Source organism: Chiloscyllium plagiosum, chromosome 9 (genome assembly GCF_004010195.1).
Source record: "Chiloscyllium plagiosum isolate BGI_BamShark_2017 chromosome 9, ASM401019v2, whole genome shotgun sequence".
Taxonomy (NCBI): Eukaryota; Metazoa; Chordata; class Chondrichthyes; order Orectolobiformes; family Hemiscylliidae; genus Chiloscyllium; species Chiloscyllium plagiosum.
Window position 1 is genome coordinate 97707357 of NC_057718.1, and position 21178 is coordinate 97728534.

At 43.3% G+C, this 21178-nt stretch overlaps 1 protein-coding gene across 2 annotated transcripts in view; it reads left to right on the forward strand.

Moving 5' to 3' along the window:
* LOC122553084 (1-phosphatidylinositol 4,5-bisphosphate phosphodiesterase beta-1) overlaps window positions 1-21178 on the forward strand; it is an 800648-nt gene that overhangs the window by 748204 nt on the left and 31266 nt on the right. Inside the window, exons 32-33 of one of the 2 annotated variants that reach the window (XM_043696585.1) lie at window positions 5230-5316; window positions 18459-18544. In XM_043696585.1, coding sequence (XP_043552520.1) covers window positions 5230-5316; window positions 18459-18512 — 141 coding nt within the window. In that variant the 3' untranslated portion in view covers window positions 18513-18544. The remainder of the gene's footprint in view (window positions 1-5229; window positions 5317-18458; window positions 18545-21178) is intronic. The other variant, XM_043696584.1, reaches the window with a different exon arrangement.

Here is a 21178-nt window from a genome sequence, read left to right on the forward strand (position 1 = left end):
TAAGCTTGAACGCAAACCATTTGGTGTGGGTCCATCAGAAACGCAGTGTCTTTGACCCTTTATTGAATCTCCAGTTTGGGTGTATCAAGCTTAACCTGACCCTGTCAAATCTTATTTCAAAGTTAGGTTGGACCCTACACTGTACATCTTGCTCACGCTGACAACTGTCTGTTTCAGCAACATCCAAGAAATCCCATTTTGGCTTCAGTTTCACTGCCACACATACCCCAAAGTTAAAAATCTCACAACACCAGGTTATAGTCCAACAGGTTTATTTGGAAGCACTAGCTTTCAAAACGCTGCTCCTTCATCAGGTAGCTGTGGGGAGCAGGATCATAAGACACAGAATTTATAGCAATCGTTATAAATTCTGTGTCTTATGATCCTGCTCCCCACAGCTACCTGGTAAAGGAGCAGCCCTCCGAAAGCTAGTGCTTCCAAATAAACCTGTTGGACTATAACCTGGTGTTGTGAGATTTTTAACTTTGTCCACCCCAGATCAACGTTGGCACCTCCAAATGACACATAGCCCACTCACTGAAATGGCCACATCGAAATTCCACACCCATTTGGAACTGATCCAACTTTGTTCCCTTGCACTGATTTTGTTTGTCTCACTCGCCATTGGCTAGAACAGGGAATTTACAAACTCCGTGTCCTATGTGATCCTTGGCTGAGCCTCCAACACTCATCATCTTTGTTTTGTAAAGAACGACTTCCTTTCACCTCCATTAGAAAACACCTTTCTGCCTCCAGCCTGTGCTAATCTGCTGCTGGAGCAGGCATGGATGCTTTTGACACTTGCAGACACACAGTATTAAAAGTAGTCGCGTGGTCACATATTGCTAAGAAAAAAAACTTTCTGACTTGCACTCATCGGGGCAATTCACAGGCTTAGCCATGTAGAGAGAAAATAAGTGCAAGAGAGAAGACTGCTGATTGGTTGGCAAGTGGATTCTGATTGGCAGAGGCATTGCTATGGAGAGTGCAGCAGTTAGATGACTGACGAGTTTCACTTAAATAACTAAATCAGGCTGGTTGACTCTGATTTATCAAAGCATTACCCTGAGAAATGAGCCAGAGAGTAGCTGTTACTTGTTTTATTGAGTCACAACAGGGCCTTGTATATGTAACTTGCAGTATACCCATGTGTACCACACAACAAACCCGACTGACGGTCCTAATGTGGTTCCCAGTGTATCGCTTCACACCTTCCGGATTATTTGGCAAGTTCTGTACAATCGTGGAATCACATCTAATATTGGACAATTTGGTTTGGGTTTTGCAACTCCCTCCCCAATAGTATTGTGAGTGGTCCTGCACGCCAAGGACTGCAATGATTAAGAAAACAGCTTATCAATGCCCTGTCCAGGGAAATTAGGAATTGACGTTGAATGCTGACCTCACCAGCAATGCCCACAGTATATGGACAAATAATCTAACAAAATTAGGGCGGCACGGTGGCTCAGTGGTTAGCACTGCGGCCTCCCAGCACCAGGCACCCGGGTTAGATTCCAGCCTCAGGCGACTGTGTGGAGTTTGCACGTTCTCCCCGTGTCTGTGTGGGTTACCTCTGGGTGCACCAGTTTCCTCCCACAGTCCAAAGATGTGCAGGTTAGGTGGATTGTCCATGATAATTGCCCGTAGTGTCCAAGGATGTGCAGTTTAGATGGATTAGCCGTGGGAAATACAGAATAAGTGGGTGGGGTACTCTCCAGAGGATCAGTGTGGACTCAATGGGTTGAATGATTTGCTTCCATACTATTCTGTACTGCCAAGCAATGTTCATCTGACTGGTATTCCATGCAGCACCTTAATCTTGGCCTCTTGACTACTAGACAAATGGCGAGATGGAAATGTGTTGCTGGAAAAGCGCAGCAGGTCAGGCAGCATCTAGGGAACAGGAGAATCGACGTTTCGGGCATTAGCCTTCTTCAGGAATTTGTCCTACTAGACAAATGGCGCCAACATCAGTCCTCCTGAGGTTGACCATTTGCATTATGGGATATTGACCAACCCTGCACAGATGGATTTAGAGCATCCTGATCTTTCACAGCCTAATTCCAACACACACTGGGGATTACGCCCAGAGTAGCCTCACTCTAGTGGATGCAATGATAATATTGTTAATCCAGAAGCACATTCTGGGAGAGTGTGTGTTCCAATCCCACTGTGGCAGAGGGTGGTAATTTGAGTTCAAAGAAAAGAAAAGTCTGAAACTAAAAAACACTACCGTGTAAGCAATTGTATAAAAACCCATCTGGTTCATTTTTGTTTGGGAAGGAAATCTAGTTTAACCTACATGTGATTCCAAACTCTCAGTAATGTGTTTAACCCTTAACTCCCAGCAGGGCAATTAGGGGTGGACAATGAATGTTGGTCTGACCAGCAATGCCCACAAAAAGGTCAAAGGGCATGCTCATCAAAAAGGTCAAAGGGCACGTCACCAGGTTGCACCAATGGGCCACACTGAGTGACCATGACATCACCTCCGGTGTTGCTATAGAGAGGAGGTTCACTTCCACAGAGAAACATGAACCAATGCAGAGATGAAAGAATGAAATGGCATTAACCTCTGCAGAAATGAATATCTTGCAAGTTGTATTTTTAACCTGGAATCTGCATCAGTTCACAGGATCCTTCGTTCCCAAAATGTTTAAATCAGAACCATCTGTCTCAGCCTGAAAAAGCAAAATGAGGAATGTGGGCTGTTTATTTTGGGAGACACTCTAATGTGGCTTCCTTATGAGGCTGGAGACATTTCAATGACGTAAACAGAACAGGGGATCATTTTTCAGCCGTAACTGTGAACGTTTTGAAAGAGTGAAATTCTGACAAGCAACGTTCATAATGAGGTGTTTTTGCGGTGAGTTTTGAAGTTACCATGAAAATGCCTCCTTCTGAACCTCTCCCCTCGCCTGTGGTGTGGTGACCCCCAGGTTAAAGTCACCACCAGTTGTCCCTCTCACTCTACGAGAGAGCAGCCCTTTGGTCTGATGGGACTATGACGATTACCAAGAGCAATAACAAACATTTTAACATGTGGCAGACTTAATGGCCATGGCTTACACACGAGTTTTAAACAGGAAATGCAAAACATAGAAAGTATGAGAACTTTTTTTCTTCCAGGTAAGTTCAGTTGTGTCAGAAATTGTTATTTGGGTGGAAACATGTAACCATATGATGTGGGCTACAACATCTCATCGCGCCTGTACTGCCTTTGAGATCGTATGCACTGTCCACTTCGGCCAGACACCATTGACACTTTTTGTAGTCACTTATGGAATGTGGGCATTGCTGGGCAATATTTATTGCCCATCCCTAGTTGCCTTCTTGAACCCGTTGCAGTCCACCTGCTGTACACAGATCCACAAATAGGGAGTGAATTCCAGGATGTTGACCCAGTGACAGTGAAGGGACAGCAATATATTTGCAAGGCAGGATGGTGATTGGCTTGGGGGAGAACTTGCCGGTGACGATGTTCCCATGTATCTGCTGCTGTTGACCTTCTAGGTGCTAATGGACATAGGTTTGGAAGGTGGTGTCTAAGGCTCATTGGTGATGCTGCTGCTGATGGTGACAGACACTTGTGGTTGTGAGTTGGAGAGTTACCTCAATAGGTGGTTGCTACTTTTCAAATCGAACTTTGACATCTGTTGGAGGGATTTTGTTTTTTCCATTTCTAATGGAAAGGACCATCAACTTCAAAGCTAATAACAAAAACCCCTGGAGTTAGGGTAGAGGGTTTAGTCTAGGTGGGATGCTGTTTGGAGGGTCACTGTGGACTAATGGGCCAAATAATCTGCTTCCACACTGTAGGGATTCTACTCTGAGCTTCCACTACAGTACTCAGACATATAGTAGCTGCGTTTGTGTGAGCCACCATGGCTACAGTCACAAGAGGGTGAATGGATTGGCCTAGCACTTCCATGTTGGAAAGCATGGTCTCCCAGCTCTATGCCAAGTGTTGTATGATGGTGTAGATTCCACATCAGACTGGCCTGTCCTTTTCAGGCATCACAACATGTAATATTCCAATATTCCACCTGAACTTCAATCATCCGCTTGTATAGCAGTTATCTATCTATAATTTACAATAAGATCAATAAATACAGAATTCAGACTTTAAGTTTGTGATATTGCAGCCTAATAAATAAACTTCAAGATATCTGTGTCACAAGAACCCTACTCTGCCGTATACTTACATGGACTAACACAGAAAACCTGAAACTGCATCACTATGCCCCGTGTCAAGTTTGCACTAGACTTCTTGCTGACGGTGACCCCAGCTTTTCTGACAGGCTTCAAAATGCAAGGGAGAGCGAAGTGCTAGTTTGATGCGTTGAAGAGCTTGCAGTGTGTGAGCCTTTTGTTAAGTGCATGAGGCTGTATTGGGGAATATGAATGTTGGATGAGTTGGAGTCCTGATTATTACAGATAGGTGGCGTATTGACCTCCATGACTACTGCACTATCCAATTCCTCTTCGCCCAGGTCTCCAGTGTAGTATCATGCTCTCTCTTGTGTTTTCATTGATTCCCTGGTCAGATTTGCTTCTTGCCTGACTACCAGCGCTTATTCCAGTCACATTGTACTTCTGTCAAAGAGGGGTCAGGTGGTTCTAAGTGGGGCTTAAATGGCAAATTTTAGGGACCCTCCAAGTGAAAATGCTCAGCCTTCCACCAGATAGAATCTCTACAGGTCATCAAGTCCACATTGACCCTTTGAAGAGCATCCTGCCCAGACTCACACACCAACCCTACCCCTGTAACCCCACATTTCCCTTACCTAAGCATACTAGCCTACACATCTCTGGACACTGTGGGTAATTTAGCATAGCCAATCCACCTATTGTTGGTCTGTGGGAGGAAATCGGAGCACCCAGAGGAAACCCATACAGTCACCCAAGGCTGGAATTGAACCCAGGTCCCTGTGAGGCAGCAGTGCTAGCCACTGAGCCACCGTGTCTCACAAATAACTGAGGAGCAGCAGGACAGGCAAAGACATGTTGATGGTGAGAATGCATCACCTGAGCTGCAGTGCTGTCTGCATTTTGTTAAACAGTCTCCTGCTAATCACAGTTTGCGATCCCTGTGACTCTCGGGTGCGATTTTTCTAACATAGCCCGTCAGACACCCTTGTCGTGTGTGATCGTGTCTTACCACTAATCTGGAATGAATCATCACTCTTTCCACAGATGGCACTTCACATTTGTTTCTTGTTTCCCCAGTTGGAAGACGCGCAGAGCAAAAGGCAAGAGAAGTTGGTGGACAAACACAAAGAAGTGCGTCAGCAAATTCTGGACGAGAAACCTAAGGTACAATTCCGTGTCTGGAACTGGCTAAAGTATAGAACTAAATAATACATGATTAAGGGGCTATCAATAATATACCCAAGAAACCTCCAAGAATGAAGCAGAAATGTTGCATTTAGAGGGCCTTTTGTTTACAGTTGTTATCCTCTGCTGCTCTAAGATGGATGTTAGGTATGTTAAGGGTGAGCTGTGATCTGTCAGTCAGAATTGAGTGCCTGTTATATTCAATTTTACTCCATTCCCTTACATTTCTGTGGTCTAACGTGGTCAATACATGCACACCTTAATCCACGCTGAAGGATATGAACACTCACACTCAAGATGGAAGAGAAAGTGTTCACTCGATTGGTCCGGGGATTAGGGTGCGAGGAATGAGGTGTTGACCTTTGATGAGTAGCTGAGTAAATTGGGCCTATACTCTCTGGATTCTAGAAGAACCAGAGAGGAGTGAGAGGTGAAACATACAAGATTTTGGAAGGTCCTGACAGGGTAGATGTTAAGAAGTTGTTTCTGCTGGTCAAGGAATCTTAAGATAGTGGGGAGGTGCAGAGAGTAGTGGGGAAAGAGTCTCAAGATAAATGGTTGATCGTTTCAGACTGAAATGAGGAGAACTCACTTCATGAATGACATGGATTTCATGGAATTTGGATTGACCATTCTTGAACATATTTAAGGCCAATTTAGGCAGGACGGGAAGCAGGCAGGAAAATGCAGTTGAAGCCTAAAGACCCAGTTGTGACTATACTGGATGGTGAAACAGGCTCACTGGACTAAATGGTCTCTGCCTGTTACTATTTCTTGATGTTTCAGAATTAATCTTATCATTTTGTGTTGCAATTATTGTGTGGGTTTTGACTGTTTCTATTCCGAGGAATTTATAACATAAGGCACTGAAAAGTGCGTGACTTATTGATACATTCATATAATTTTTAGGTTTGGGATTTTCAAACTAGTGGCATGGGGTATTGGTTACTTTTGTGAAGGTCTTTTTTAAAATATATAGTCACAGTGTCTTTTCTGGAACCATGACCTAATCCAGTATGTATTGGAGAACAGAAGACGACAAGCCCCCTGGACTTTTACGAAAAGATTGTTGATACAGTGAGGGGTTGGGGAAGTGTTCACATTGATAGGCATTAGCTTGCTTTTGGTTTAGAATAATAAAAAATTGATCGTAGCTTAAAAAATTCAAAGACTGAGAGCTTTTAGGGCAGTTTTTTTGAAGGACACCTGTCTCGGGTTGAAAGCAAATACAATTTCTCTCTTAGCAAGGAGGTTAAGACGGTTCAGGGAAAGCCCCATTACTTGGTGTGAGAGTTTCTGTTTGGTCAGAAACTGGCAAATATTTAAAACATTCAGAATATCTAAGTTTCCGAATTTGAGAGTATTTATGTAAGAAGACTTCACAGTTTACAAGACAGAAGATGTTAAGTCAAACTCAAAGATTTGATTCAGAAGGGTCATTACTCTAGCTTTCATGCTGTAAATTTGTGGAATAAATGAGACATTATTCTGCTGTGTGTTTAAGATCTTTCAAACATGTATTCTATGTTTAAAGAGCTTGGTTCAGATTATATTTGTTTCTTTTTTGTGATAAGCTTCTGATTAATGGTTAAAGAAAATGCTCACTGAGGTAAAGAGTTCTATTGTGCTCTGTGCTGACTACCAATATTGAGGGAGAGGATAAAGTGAAGTTTCTAATCAGCCTATACAGAGATGTTATGACATAACTCTGGAGTTGGTGGGGCTTGAACGCAGTCCTCTTGGCTTAGAAATAAAGATACTACCACTGTATCACAAGAGCCCCTGAGAGATTGAAATGAATTGAGTTAATAAACCCAAGCCAGCAGGTGAGGGAGAAACCATGGTGCAGAGCTTTACTTTGCAGTAAGAGTTTATTCACTTCCTTAGTCTCACACCTCAGTTTCACAGCCATTCCCGACTAGATGTGCTCAAACACATTTAATATCCACCACTTGTTTTGTTTAACCTTAACAATTACATTAATAAGCCTTAACAATGTGATTGACCAGACATTAAGAGATTGAATTTATCCCACTTTGATGATTAGCTGAGGAAGTCGATGATTCATGGCTGTCATTTCATCTGTTCTTATTCTGGCCATCAGCAGCCATTGGACTACAAAATACTGAATCACCAATGTCATTGTGGCTGACACTTGTCTTGGACACAAACACAATATCAGTGACGGTGAATCACTTCCCATTTTATATCCCATGGGTTTCAGTAGAATCCGTTGCTTACTCACCATTATCTATTATGCACCACAGCCCATGAACAATTCCATGACAAATGTTACATCACAACAGTTATAGAATGAGACCATTCTATACCAGTTCTTTCTATGCAGTCCCGCTCCCTGATATTTCCCCAGGTAGGTCAGTCAATGAGGCATAAAATTAGGCAACCCACCCATCCATCCTCACCCCCACCCACCACTGAAACTTTATTAATCGCTGGAAAGACATCTGCTAGCCATGCGCCAACTGAAACCGTTACATTGCCAATCAATGGGATTTAAGGGCCTTAGCCCACTGCCACTGGGATTTCACCAAGAGCAGAATAGTCCCACATTAAGTGTCCAGCCTGGCAGCTTTCACTGGGCATGTATGTGCCATTCCTGATGAAGGGCTTTTGCCTGAAACATTGATTTTCCTGCTCCGATGCTGCCTGAACTGCTGTGCTTTTCCAGCACCACTCTAATCTAGAACCATGTATGTGTAGGGCAAAAGTGAGGGCATGCCCATCAGAATTTACCCCCTTAAGGTCTTCCATCTCTTATATTTCCTCTCCCTCACCACCAAAACCCCAACCCACTGATGTATAACTCCAGCTTCTTGGCATCCCATTGTTGGAATGGCCACCATCCCTGGTGACGCTATTGGGACCTGAAAGCAGGCAGTTAGAAAATTGGTCAGTATTTCCAGGGGTGAGTCCACTTCCCCAGGTGGAGACCTAAAGCCCCCAGCTGAGCAATGCCGCCAGGCTCGGGCAGCAGGGTGCACCCTGGCTACTACCTCAGGGCAACAGAAACCCAGATGCTCTGCGCAATCCAAACCATGTCCCAATGTCCTCCTCCTACACAGATGGTGTTCATGTTGCCAAGTCTGCTTCCCTTTATCATTTTGCAGGTTATTAAACCGCAAGGGCAGTCACTGAGCTAACTGAAATACAGAGAAGTAACCCTACCTCTTGAGTGTTCATAGCAATGGGTACAGTTACACAGCAATGGCTGGCACAGTGGCTCAGTGGTTAGCACTTCTGCCTCACAGCGCCAGGGTCCCAGGTTCAATTCTAGCCTTGGGCGACTGTCTGCGTGGAGTTTGCATGTTCTCCCTGTGTCTGCATGGATTTCCTCTGGGTGCTCTGGTTTCCTCCCTCAGTCACAATGATGTGCAGGTCTGGTGAGTTGCCCATAGTGTTAGGTGTCTTAGTCAGAGGGAAGTGGGTCTGGGTGGGTTATTTTGCAGAGGGTCAGTGTGGACTAATTGGGCTGAAGGGCCTGTTTCCGCACTGTAGGTTATCTAATCTTGCCTAAACATTTGGGGCAGCACGGTGGCTCAGTGGTTAGCACTGCTGCCTCACAGCTTGAGGGTTCCAGGTTAGATTACAGCCTCAGGCGACTGTCTGTGTGGAGTTTGCACATTCTACCCGTGTCTGCGTGGGTTTCCTCCGGGTGGTGCAGTTTCCTCCCACAGTCCAATTTGTGCAGGTCAGGTGAATTTGTCCTGTTAAATTGCCCATAGTGTTGGGTACATTAGTCAGAAGGAAATGGGTCTGGGTGGGTTACTCTTCAGAGAGTTGGTGTGGACTGGTTGGGCCAAAAGGCCAGTTTCCACACTGTAGGGAATCGAATCTAATCTAAACTGGCTATAGTCCTGCCCCGTATGGTTGCACTATAAATGTTTGAACATGACCAAGTCCAATTGCACTTCTGAATGTGCTATACATGCACCTGTTGTTTCCCAGATACCATCCCAGCCTTTAACCCAGCTAACTTTGATGGGAGGTAAACCATTTTTGAAATACAATTGCAATTTTCATATTATTAATTGCAGCTATTGAACATTACTAAAACAAGCTGTGCACCCATGTCAGCGGTACCCTTCGCCCAGCTTCTAATTGCGATGAGTTACAAATTCTAATCAGTATATCAGGGCAATTTGAAATACACAATAAAGACAAAGCTGTAAAACCTCAAAGTCCAGTCATTAAAGATGCAGACGATGGCATTTTCCCTTTGATCCTGTTTCTTGAGTGAAATGTTATTATTACATGAGGGATGAAAAAGAAATTGTTGAGTGTTCTTCAGGACATCAGAAGTTGAAGCTCATGTTTGTTCTGTACAGATTTGGAGCTCGACAATTTTTCACCCATTCCATCATCTCTCAGGTTCTAGATCACAATTCACAATTCTAATCACGTCACTTTCAGAAGAATGCAGAGGTCTTTAAAAAGGAATGGAAACATTACTATATAATTCCTAATCAAAAATAACGCACCCATGAGGGCATTTTGTTCATTACCATGACATTACAATGCACGCATATTAAATATTATTAAACTTAAGGGAGTTGATCTAATGTCTTTAGCACTGGCATTAATTGAGTTTTCACTGGTGAAATATAAATGTAGTATTGCAATGTTAAGCAACACAATGTTAGTGTTATCAAATAAATTAAATGATAGGGCAATTCACAATAGGGCCTCAAAATTCTTCAGGTCATAAAGCTGACTGTTATACAGTCAATATCGTCAACTTCATTCGCAAATCTCAGCATGTGCAAAGTGAGAATTAACATCTCAGGATCTCTTCATGCTCCCCACAAACATTTTAATCACTTGTCTACAGAGGGTTAAGTGGAGAATCACACAAGACGATGAAAGATGTAACTAGATCTCTTGTTTTCCTGGTGCTATATTGGAAGATGGCCACTGTCATTTTTTCAGATGCCAACAAGTCCTAGTTTCTCCGATTAACCAACCACTGATGACCTGTGACTGGAATAATTCTCAGCACCAAAATTTCTCCCTCGTTATTTTCCTGATCAACCTGTTCAGAAATGTATTGGCACACCTCTGGAGCAGGTGGGACTTGAACCCTGGTGTCCAAGCCCGGATGTAGGGACACTACCACTGCACTACAAAAACCCCAAACTTCCCCTCTAGATATTTTCTAATCAACTTGTCCAGACATGCTATTTGCATACCTCTGGAGCTTGTCGGACTTGAACACAGGCCTCCTGGCTCAGAGGAATGGACAATACCACTTTGATACAAGGGCCCTGGACACTTGCTCTCCACGCTGAATCTAAGGACCTTCTAATTGTTAGTGGCAAAGGATAGACAATGATAGTGTCTTAACAAGATGAAACACTTGTGTGACATATGGGGTGTGGTTTATTGCATTGTAACAATAGGTATATTTAACATTCACTGGTTAAGAATAATTGCAATGATATGGAGTCAGGTGTGTCGCATTGGTCTCCGTTGGGACTTTATGCTGCACACACACTCCTTCTCTACCCAAAGACTGTGTGACACCACCCATTTGGGTGGAGATCAATACAGCTCAACATTTATTCTTTCAGAACTATTGCTTTGCAATATAGCGTGTGGAATATTGGAATTAATGAGATTTGGGAATGTTGCACTTTAGATTTTTGTGTTGTGATAAGTACACAGAATCTCAGATGTTTTACAGGATAGGAGAAGGCCACTCAGTGTCAATACTGGCTCTCAGAATGAGCTTCATGATTTATTACCATTCTCCCACCATTTCCCTGTAATCCTGCACAATGTATCAATTTCCATTTCAAAATGATAATGAGTGAATGATGCCTGGAACTTCCCCCACTATGACGTACACATTACAGCAGCTGGTTTGCCACTGCCAGATCGAGGGAAACGAGCGGAAGGCAGTAAATTCTGACCGTGCCAATGACTCCCACATCAAAATGTTGTTCTGTATTTTCACACTTGCCTTATTGCTTTGCATAAACCAAAAATGTGGTAATTTTATGATAGGGTTCAGAAATGATTTACCAGGATATTGCAAGGGTTGGACGATTTGAGCTATAGGGAGAGGTCGAATAGGCTGGCACTGTTTTCCCTGGAGCATCGGAGGTTGAGGGGTGATCTTATAGAGGTTTATAAAATCATAAGGGGCATGGATAGGGTAAATAGACAAGGTCTTTTCCCTGTGGTAGGGGAGTCCAGAACTAGAGAGCATAGATTTAGGGTGAGAGGGGAAAGATATAATAGGGACCTACGGGGCAAGTTTATCACACAGAGGATGGTGCACATCTAGAATGAGCTGCCAGAGGATGTGGTGGAGGCTGGTACAATTACAGCATTTAAAAGGCATTTGGATGGGTATATGAATAGGAAGGGTTTAGAGGAATATGGGTTGGGTGCTGGCAGGTGGGACTAGATTGGGTTGGGATATCTGGTCAGCATGGTCGAGTTGGACCGAAGGGTCTGTTTCCATGCTGTACATCTCTATGACTCTAAGACAAAGATAAATCTCTATCATTTACACTATCTCCCTTGGTTAAGTTACTCTTCGAGCTGTCTATATGGTAGGTTGTTCTGTCCTTCGAATGTGACCAGCCTGAGTTGAGATAGCACCTGCAGCATGACCCACAAAGCCCAACTGCTGGATTGAGGTTGTGTGACCGCCTACCCCGCCCACCCCCCGGCCCAACCAACTTGTTATGCAATAAAACCAACTTGGAGCTGAGAAACAATCGATCTTCAAGGTTTGTGCTGGCACAGAAACTTGGATCTTACCACCATGGTACAGTCCCACTATGGTTTATCGCATTTCAAAGCGCTGGAATATTGTGCTGAATGAACTGCCGTCACATTACTGGGCATGCCTGCACCCATGGTCTTCCCTAAGGCAAAGTCCTGGGTGTGAAAATAATATAGGGAAGTGGAAAATGGGCCCTTCAAGCTTATGTATATATCCCATATCTTCTTATCATTTGCCCTGGAGAGAGTTCATGGACACTGATAATTTGCTTGTTTCTGGAGCCTTTATTCTTCCCTCACTTTTAACCCTCCCCTCACATTCTTTGGATACAAGAATGGGGGACCATAATCACTGTTGTGTTGAACAGTTTCATATTGGTTCAGCAAAATCTTTTGGCTTTTGTACTGTGTGTCTGTATGGGAAACTCAGGTTCCAATATGGTACACTTTCCAACCAAATCTTTGTCAAACAATTGCACACAACTTGGCTGTTCCTATTATGCAATCAAGTCCATTTATTTGATCAGACCCACTACCGTGGGGCAGCGCGGTGTCTCAGTGGTTAGCACTGCTGCCTCACAGCGCCAAGGACCCAGGTTCGACTTCAGCCTTGGGTGACTGCCTGTGTGGAGTTTGCACATTCTCCCCGTGTCTGTGTGGGTTTCCTCCGGGTGCGCCGGTTTCCTCCCACAGTCCAAAGATGTGCAGGTCAGGTGAATTGGCCGTGTAAATTGCCCATAGTGTTAGGTGCATTAGTTAGGGGGAATGGGTCTGGGTGGGTTACTCTTCGGAGGGTTGGTGTGGACTTGTTGGGCTGAAGGGCCTGTTTCCACACTGTAGGGGAATCTAATATAAAAAAACCCTCTGATGAACAATACCCCAACAGCGACATCAAAACTCTTGAACCTCACTAGCACCACGAGCAATCATCCCAAGCACAATGAGAACACCTTGAACTAACAATTGTATATTCCATTGGCACCCAACTTCACTTACACATTTAGCGATAGCAAAACCTCCCATTAAATTTGCACCCAAACCATAACCCTAATTCACCTGAGATAATGTACTATTCTTATTCAAACAAACATAAGAAATAGGAGTCGAAGTAAGGCCATTTGGCTCATCGAGTCCACTCCGCAATGTATTCGTTAACTGGGAAAATAATTTACATTTAAATATTTTCTCATTGGATTTGAAACAAGTAACACTTACACATATCCAGAGTGGAGCACATATAATAGAAAGAAAGATACCGCAGTTGCTGAAAATCTGAAATAACAATAGAATTTCTTTTGACTCAGACCAGGCAGCAACAGCGGACAGAGAAGCAGTTAATGCTTCATGTTTGATGAAGGGTTTCTGAGTTTTGTTCCACTCATGTGCTGCCAGACACGCTGAGCATTTCCAGAATGGCAGAACAATGCCATTCGACCCATTGAGTCTGCACCACCATTCGATCACGGCTAATATGTTTCTCAATCCCATTCTCCTGCCTTCTTCCCATATCCCTTAAGAATCAAGAATCTATCTCTCTCCATTTTAAGTGCACATAATGGCTTGGCTTCCACAGCCCTCTGCAGCAATAAATTCCAAAGATTCACCACCCTCTGGCTGAAGAAGTTCCTACTCATCTCAGTTTTAAAGCGTCATCCCCTCGTGCTGAGGCTGTCCCAACATTCCCCATCTCTAATGGAGCAAAGTAACCCCTTCCTGCCAGTTCTCCGAGCAGTGATTAGACTTTGTGTGAGCCTCTCATTTTCGTTTAGCAGGAACCCCAGCAAGAACTGCCTGGGAACTGGCACATCGTGAAACGTGAACTTAAATAAAAAGTGCAAGGAAAACGTAAACGTCTTACTCAGGAAAAATCAAAGTCAATAACTTGATCTTTTAAGAGGTTGAGTAATGAATAAATGTGCAGAACAGAAGGGCCAACTAACTAAACTTTTTAAAATTGCCATTTCTAAGGAGGACAGCAAGAGAGGGAGACAGACTATACCCTAAGTTCTTGTCATTCCCAGAAGGGGGAAGGGCTTATCGGAACAGGGGCAAAATAAAGAGTTACTAATCTTGTATTCACCCCTGACCATGCATACTCTGACCAAACCTTGATGAAATTCATAAGACAGTCAGGGCTCTGAGACAGATTGCCCTTTTAAGTGTGGGTTTTTCCATCCACTCCCTACACATGTGTGGATAGCTTTTTGTGGAGGGAAAGAGTATGGGCTTGTCAGTATGTGTCAGGCTCATTTCCAGTTTCAGAATTAGATTCAGAATTAAGCTCCTTCTCTTATTCCTTTCCAACTCCCTCTCTCTTTCCCCTCACATGAAAGCAAAGGTTACCATAGTACCAGAGGACCCTAAGTTTGCTTTCTCATTAGAGAGAGAGAGAGAGAGAGAGAAATCTGGTGGTGAGTTTAACATAACAGTCGCCACTGCTCAGGCGAGATTTTACCGTGTCGATGGTGCAGGAATGCTGTCGATTGCTAACCAGCCCAACTAAGCAAACAGACCTCCATCACACCTTTCTTAATCTCACTCTGTCTCTCGCTCCCACTCTAACACTGACCTCTCTCCATCTCTATCAGGGGAATGTTGGCATCGCTTATGATGTCAATTAAAGGACATCGTACAATAATCACAGTGGCTATAGACCAACGGATTGTGCCTGTGGTGACTATGTTCACAAATAATGGTCTTTGATTGAAGAGAATGGTTTGTTCATGCCTGCTCTGTGTGGATCCCTCGTTATTTTGAGGTTTTTGATCAGTTCATAGAATCCCTACATTGTGGGAGCAGGCCATTCAGCCCATCAAGTCCACACTGACCATCCAAAGAGCATCCCAACCAGATAACCCCACTCCCCACCCCATTATATTCCTGTAACCCTGCATTTCCCATGGCTGACCCACCTCGCCTGCACATACAATTTAGCATGGCCAATCCACCCTAACCCGCACATCCTGGACACAAGGGAACCATTTAGCATGGCCAATCCATCTAACTTGCACATCCTTGGAGTGGGGGAGGAAACCCACGAAGTCATTTACTGGTCAGAGTATTGAGTACAGGAGTTGGGAGGTCATGCTGCGACTGTACAGGACATTGGTTAGGCCACTGTTGGAATATTGTGTGCAATTCTGGTCTCCTTCCTATTGGAAAGATGTTGTGAAACTTGAAAGGGTTCAGAAAAGATTTACAAGGTTATTGCCAGGGTTGGAGGATCTGAGCTACTGGGAGCGGCTGAACAGGCTGGGGCTGGAGTGTCGGAAGCTGAGGGGTGCCCTTATATAGGTTTACAAAATTATGAGGGGCATGGATAGGATAAATAGGCAGTCTTTTCCCTGGTAAAAACAATGACTGCAGATGCTGGAAACCAGATTCTGGATCAGTGGTGCTGGAAGGGCACAGCAATTCAGGCAGCATTCGACGAGCAGCAAAATCGACGTTTCGGGCAAAAGCCCTTCATCAGGAATGATGAAGGGCTTTTGCCCGAAACGTCGATTTTGCTGCTCGTCGAATGCTGCCTGAATTGCTGTGCTCTTCCAGCACCACTGATCCAGTCTTTTCCCTGGGGTCGGGGAGTCCAGAACTAAAGGGCATAGGTTTAGGTTGAGAGGGGAAAGATATAAAAGAGACCAAGGGGCAACTTTTTCACACAGAGAGTGGTATGTGTATGGAATGAGCTGCCAGAGGATGTGGTGGAGGCTGGTACAATTGCAACATTTAAAAGGCATTTGGATGGGCATATGAATCAGAAGGGTTTGGAGGGATATGGGCCGGGTGCTGGCAGGTGGGACTAGATTGGGTTGGGACATCTGCTCAGCATGGACGAGTTGGACCGAAGGGTCTGTTTCTATGCTGTACACCTCTATGACTTTATGACACAGCAGAATGTGCAAACTCCACACACGCAATCACTCAAGGCTGGAATTGAACCTGGGTCCCTGGCACAGTAAGCAGTGCTAACCACTGAACCACTATACTGCCCCCAGTTCACCTCTTCTCTTTAAAGAGTATAACTTCAACCTCTCCGATCTATCGACATAACTGAGCTCCTTCATCTCAGTCGATGGAGTATTTCATCTTTTGTGTTCATGGATTTATTTGTGGGCATAAAATATGGCTGTTTTTAACTGTAATGCCTTTTAACCTCAAGAAACAATGTATTAAGAACTAAAGCCCATTAATTAATCATAGAATCTGAAATAGATTGACTTGAACTAATCTCCAAGTCCATGCATTTCCCAGTTGGTCGGAGCTTTGATGCATTCTGGACAAGCCTGTATATGAAACCATCCAGTTTGAAGAAGGTGCTTTAAGGAGGGGATTATAGGATCAAAGGAACACGTGACGTTATTCAGGAAATTAAAAACCAATGAGTACTTTTCAGAACAAATGCATAATTATTTAAATGAGACAAAAAATAACCAGTAATCCTGTCTGAGTTACAATAAGCAAGAGCTTAAGTGAACACATTGATGTAGTCAGTATTTTCCAGGAGGGTCGGGTACCTGAGAAGGAAGATTGAAAAGTTTGACAAAAGAACAAAAGGGGCATAAAAGTAAAAGCATTTTTACACAGAACGTGTGGGTTTATGTGTGTGTGTTTACGTGTGTGTGTGTGCGTGTGCATGTAGCCTGTTAGAACAGGGATAATGTTTGCTCATGGAATCCTGCAATGTGGAGAAGCTGTTCTGCAGCAACTCTCAATGTTCGGGCAGTTAGAGTCATACAGCACAGAAACAGACCCTTCTGTCCAACCCGTCCATGCTGACCATAATCCCCAAACTAAACTAGTCCCACCTGCCTGCTCCTGGCCCATATCCCTCCAAAAATTCCTTATATGTGTCTTTTAAACGTTGTAACTGTAACCCCCCTCCACTATCTCCTCTGGCAGTTCATTCCACACACGAACCACTCTGTGTAAAAACACTTCTCCCTCACGTCTTTTTTAAATCTTTCTCCTCTCACCTTAAAAATATGCTCCCTAGTCTTGAAATCCCCCACCCTAGGGAAAATGCTACTGCCATTCACCTTATCTATAGCCCACATGATTTATATACTTCTATAAGGGCACCCCTTAATATCCTATGTTCCAGTGAAAAATGTTCCAGCCTGTCTTTATAACTCAAATCCTCCATTCCTGGCAACATTCAAGTAAATCTCTCACTCTTACAACTTAACCTAGATATAACAGAAAACTTGATACTTGCTCCACACCTTCCATGGTCATTGAGTCCTGGGATGGGACTTGACCCCACAGTTTCAGGACCCTAAGTGGAGGTCACTACCCACTGCACCACAAGACCTCTCCTCATGTTCGGTGGTTAGGATCTGGCGTGCACTGCTTAAGTGTGTGGTGGAGAGAGATTTAAATCGAAGCAACTAAAAAGAAATTTCTCTGGGATGTAGAGAAAGGGTACAGGAATACAACAGGTAGAGTTATCATGGCAGCAGGCTGAATGGCCTACTCCCCTACCGTAGCCATTTTGATACATTTGTTTTTACTAACAGAATTGAAAGCGTCTTAAAGCTCATTTTCTGTCAACAAAGCAGCACTTTGTTTTGTGACAGGGATTGAAGTATCACAGTGGGGCAGCACAGTGGTTAGCCCTGCTGTCTCACAGCACCAGGGACCTGGATTTGATTCCAGCCTATGTGTGGAGTTTGCATGCTCTCTTCGTGGGTCTGCTCATGTTTCCTTCCACAGTGCAAGTTAGGTGGATTAGCCGTGGGAAATGCAGAGTTACAGATTGAGTCTGGGTGGGATGATCTTTGGAAGGGCAGTGTGGATTCAATGGGCCAAATGGGATTCTATGATACTGCTGAGGCTTCTGTTGTAAATTCATAACAAAAAGCAATTGTTGTAATTTCAGTGACATGGCTACACCAACAGATGGCACCCAAGTAATTCTGAATCACATTTATCGACCTTTTACGGCCTTTCTCTTTAGGGATCGAAGCATTGACTTAAATTTCGCAGTCATTAAGGTTAAAAAGCAACACATTCCCAACTGTGTTTGAATTTCAAATGCACTTGCACGTGCTGTAAATTTTTAATGGGCTCTGAGCTTCATCTGAGGCAGTGAGACAGCTGTAGTGTAACGTACAGAGCAAAATGAAGCAAGGTCTGGTTAGCTATTTGAAATGATTATCTTGGGTAATCCAGTCTAAAGTTGTTAAAACTTTGTGACACATTTCAGGGATGCATTTGAAATCATTGTTTCATAGTTCTATATTATGCAACGCTATTTAGCATGACTGTGTGGCTTTTCGAGAAAAGATGATTAATATTGTGTGTTTTCAGTGAATTTCTATGATGTTACTATTGTAAATATTATTTTCATTCTCCCCATTTTGCTGCAGTATTTTCAAGACATTGAGGCAGAATACTCTGAAAAAAATGTTGCACTTGAGTAATCCCCCCCAGAGCCCACTGTGTTACTTTCCCTGTAAGTACAGACTAAGACAAAGAATCATTATGCACACAATTCAATCATTTTTTTTATTTGAAAAGAAATTATTGGTTCAACAGATTGTCTTCTAAATTATTATGCCTGATCTCTGTAGCACTCGAGAGAATAACATGGTGTTGCGATACTGTATCCCAAATTTGTTTGTATGATCCAACGTGAAAAATTAATGATTTGTCTTTGCCAGTACCAATAGCCTGAAGGGGACATTTCAGAAAACAGGAAGCCCAGTAGAGTCTGCTTAGCAACAGAAAATAGTAATAATTCAGGGTTGGCTAAGTTGCAGTGTTGCAAAGGGGCGTGATCTAGTTGAGCCACCAATGAGAGTGATTGAGTTGCCTTAGTAACTCGCTTGTCCCCTGATATTGTTAGGGCTAGTTCAATTACAGGCTGCGGTTGCTTGTTTTACTAGAAGCTTGTTTCAATATATCAGTTTAAGAGTACACATTATAGCTGGGTCTCAGATAGGAAGCTGAATCACACTGTCAATGCATGCAAGTTGGGGGACGTTTGCGAGTGTTAGAATTGTGGAAGGGGAGGCTTTGGTGTAGAAATCATTTATTCAGGAACTGGAGGCAAAGCTTTATTTTCTTAATGAACGTGTTATAAATTAGTTAATGATTAGCTGGGGACTTAACACTGCGCAATTCTGAAATTGAAGTTGTGCAATAATTTGGAACAGGTATGTCTTCAGTGTGAGACATTCTCTTTGTTTTGAGATTCAGGTTTACCAATAGAATGCTTTTTGTTGCCTTTACACCAGCTGAAGGTTTTTATTCACAGGCAGTATATTTTGCTGGAATCTAATGCTGCATGCCCATTGATTTACAGTCCTGTGGTAAAGAGTGCACTCTATTGTAATATGAAGGATATGTGTATGTATTCCAGGCTTTTAATGGTCATTTTTTCCCTTCAAGTCTTTCTATAGCCGGTACAAAGCCCTAATGGGACATTTAGGCGTTATTATTCTCTTGGCTTTTAAAATAATAGTTTTGCCTGTGGCTGACACAACCTGGAACATATTCAGGAAGGTACAATTGTTCATGCCAACAAATAGTATTGTGCAGAAATGCTACTGTTGTGGTCAAGGGAGGTGGTGGTATGAATAATAAACAGGAGCAATATAGGTTGAAAGGTATTACTTTACGCAAAGGATCACCAGAGAGGGATTTAAGGTGCAGAGGGTTAGATAGATTCCTGAAACCAGCCATACAGTATTCAACAGCAATGCAGAGAACAAGTAAAATAATGGAACTGTCTGGCTAAAGTAGTAGTGTGTTAATCTGCAGAAGTGAGATCATTTGTACAGAGCACTGTTATGATTCCACATGTATAATTACAACCATCATATTAGGAGAAAGTCATATTGAGAAAAAGGTAAAAAGTAACAGAGTTGATACCCTCAGTGAGGCATTCAAGCTCTGATGGGAGAATAAGCTGAGAATGTTTGTATTGGATAATCGGATTGAAATAAATTGTAAAGAGTGTAAACTGTGGCACTGAAATTCCATGGAGTTTGTAATAGTCTCCTGGCACAACTATAACAGAATTCTGTTGGGTTTTTAAATCTGAAGTTATAATGGGAGCCCTCAGGAACATTGAGCTGAATATGTTCAGTATTCTCATGAATTTGACTACAGAGTGCATTATGTCCTAGTTAGATTTAGGTTCAATGTCACGTGTATTCAAGTTGTGGGTACAACAATACAGTGAAAAGTGTATAATGTCACCACACACAGTGCCATCTTAGATACAGAAATAGAGAAATAAAGAAATAAGCTTTGGAGAGGGTCCAGAAAATGTTTACTGGGATGTTGCCTGGTATGGGGGACTTTAGCTTGGGAGAAACTGGGTTTGTTTTCACTGGAACGCAGGAGGTTGAGGGGGCGACCTGGTAGAAGTTTATAAGATTGTGAATGGCATGGATAGAATGGAAAGTATGAGGCTTTTTCCCAGGGTGGAGGGGTCAATTTCGAGGGGACACAGGTTCAAGATGCAGAGGGTGTGGGGAAGTTTAAAAGAGATGCGCGAGACAAGTTTTTCACACAAAGAGTGGTGAGTGCCCAGAATGTGCTGCCAGAGAGTTGTGGAAGCAGACACTATACAGCATTCAGGTAGCACCAGGACAAATACATGAGTATGAAGGGAGTAAAGGGACATGGATCCTGTAAATGAAGACAGTTCACAGGCTTGGAGGGCCGAAATCCTGTGCTGTATTGTTCTCTGTTCCAGCAATACATGGCTTAGAAAGGGTGGACGCTGGGAAGTTGTTTCTGTTAGGCAGGGATACTAGGACCCGTGGGCACAGCCTTAAAATTAGAGGGGGTTAATTTAGAACCGAAATGAGGAAACATTTCTTCATCCAGAAATTGGTGGACCTTGGAATTCATTGCCAGGGAGCACAGTGGAGGCCGGGTTAAATATCTTCAAGGCAGAGACTGATAATTCCTTGCAAGATCAAGAATTTAAGGGCTACGGGGAGAGTGCGGGTAAGTGGCGTTGAAATGCCCTTCAGCCATGATTGAATGGCAGAGTGGACTCGATGGGCCGAATGGCCTTACTTCCACTCCTATGTCTTATGGTCTTATAATACGGTTTACTTGGTATAAAAAT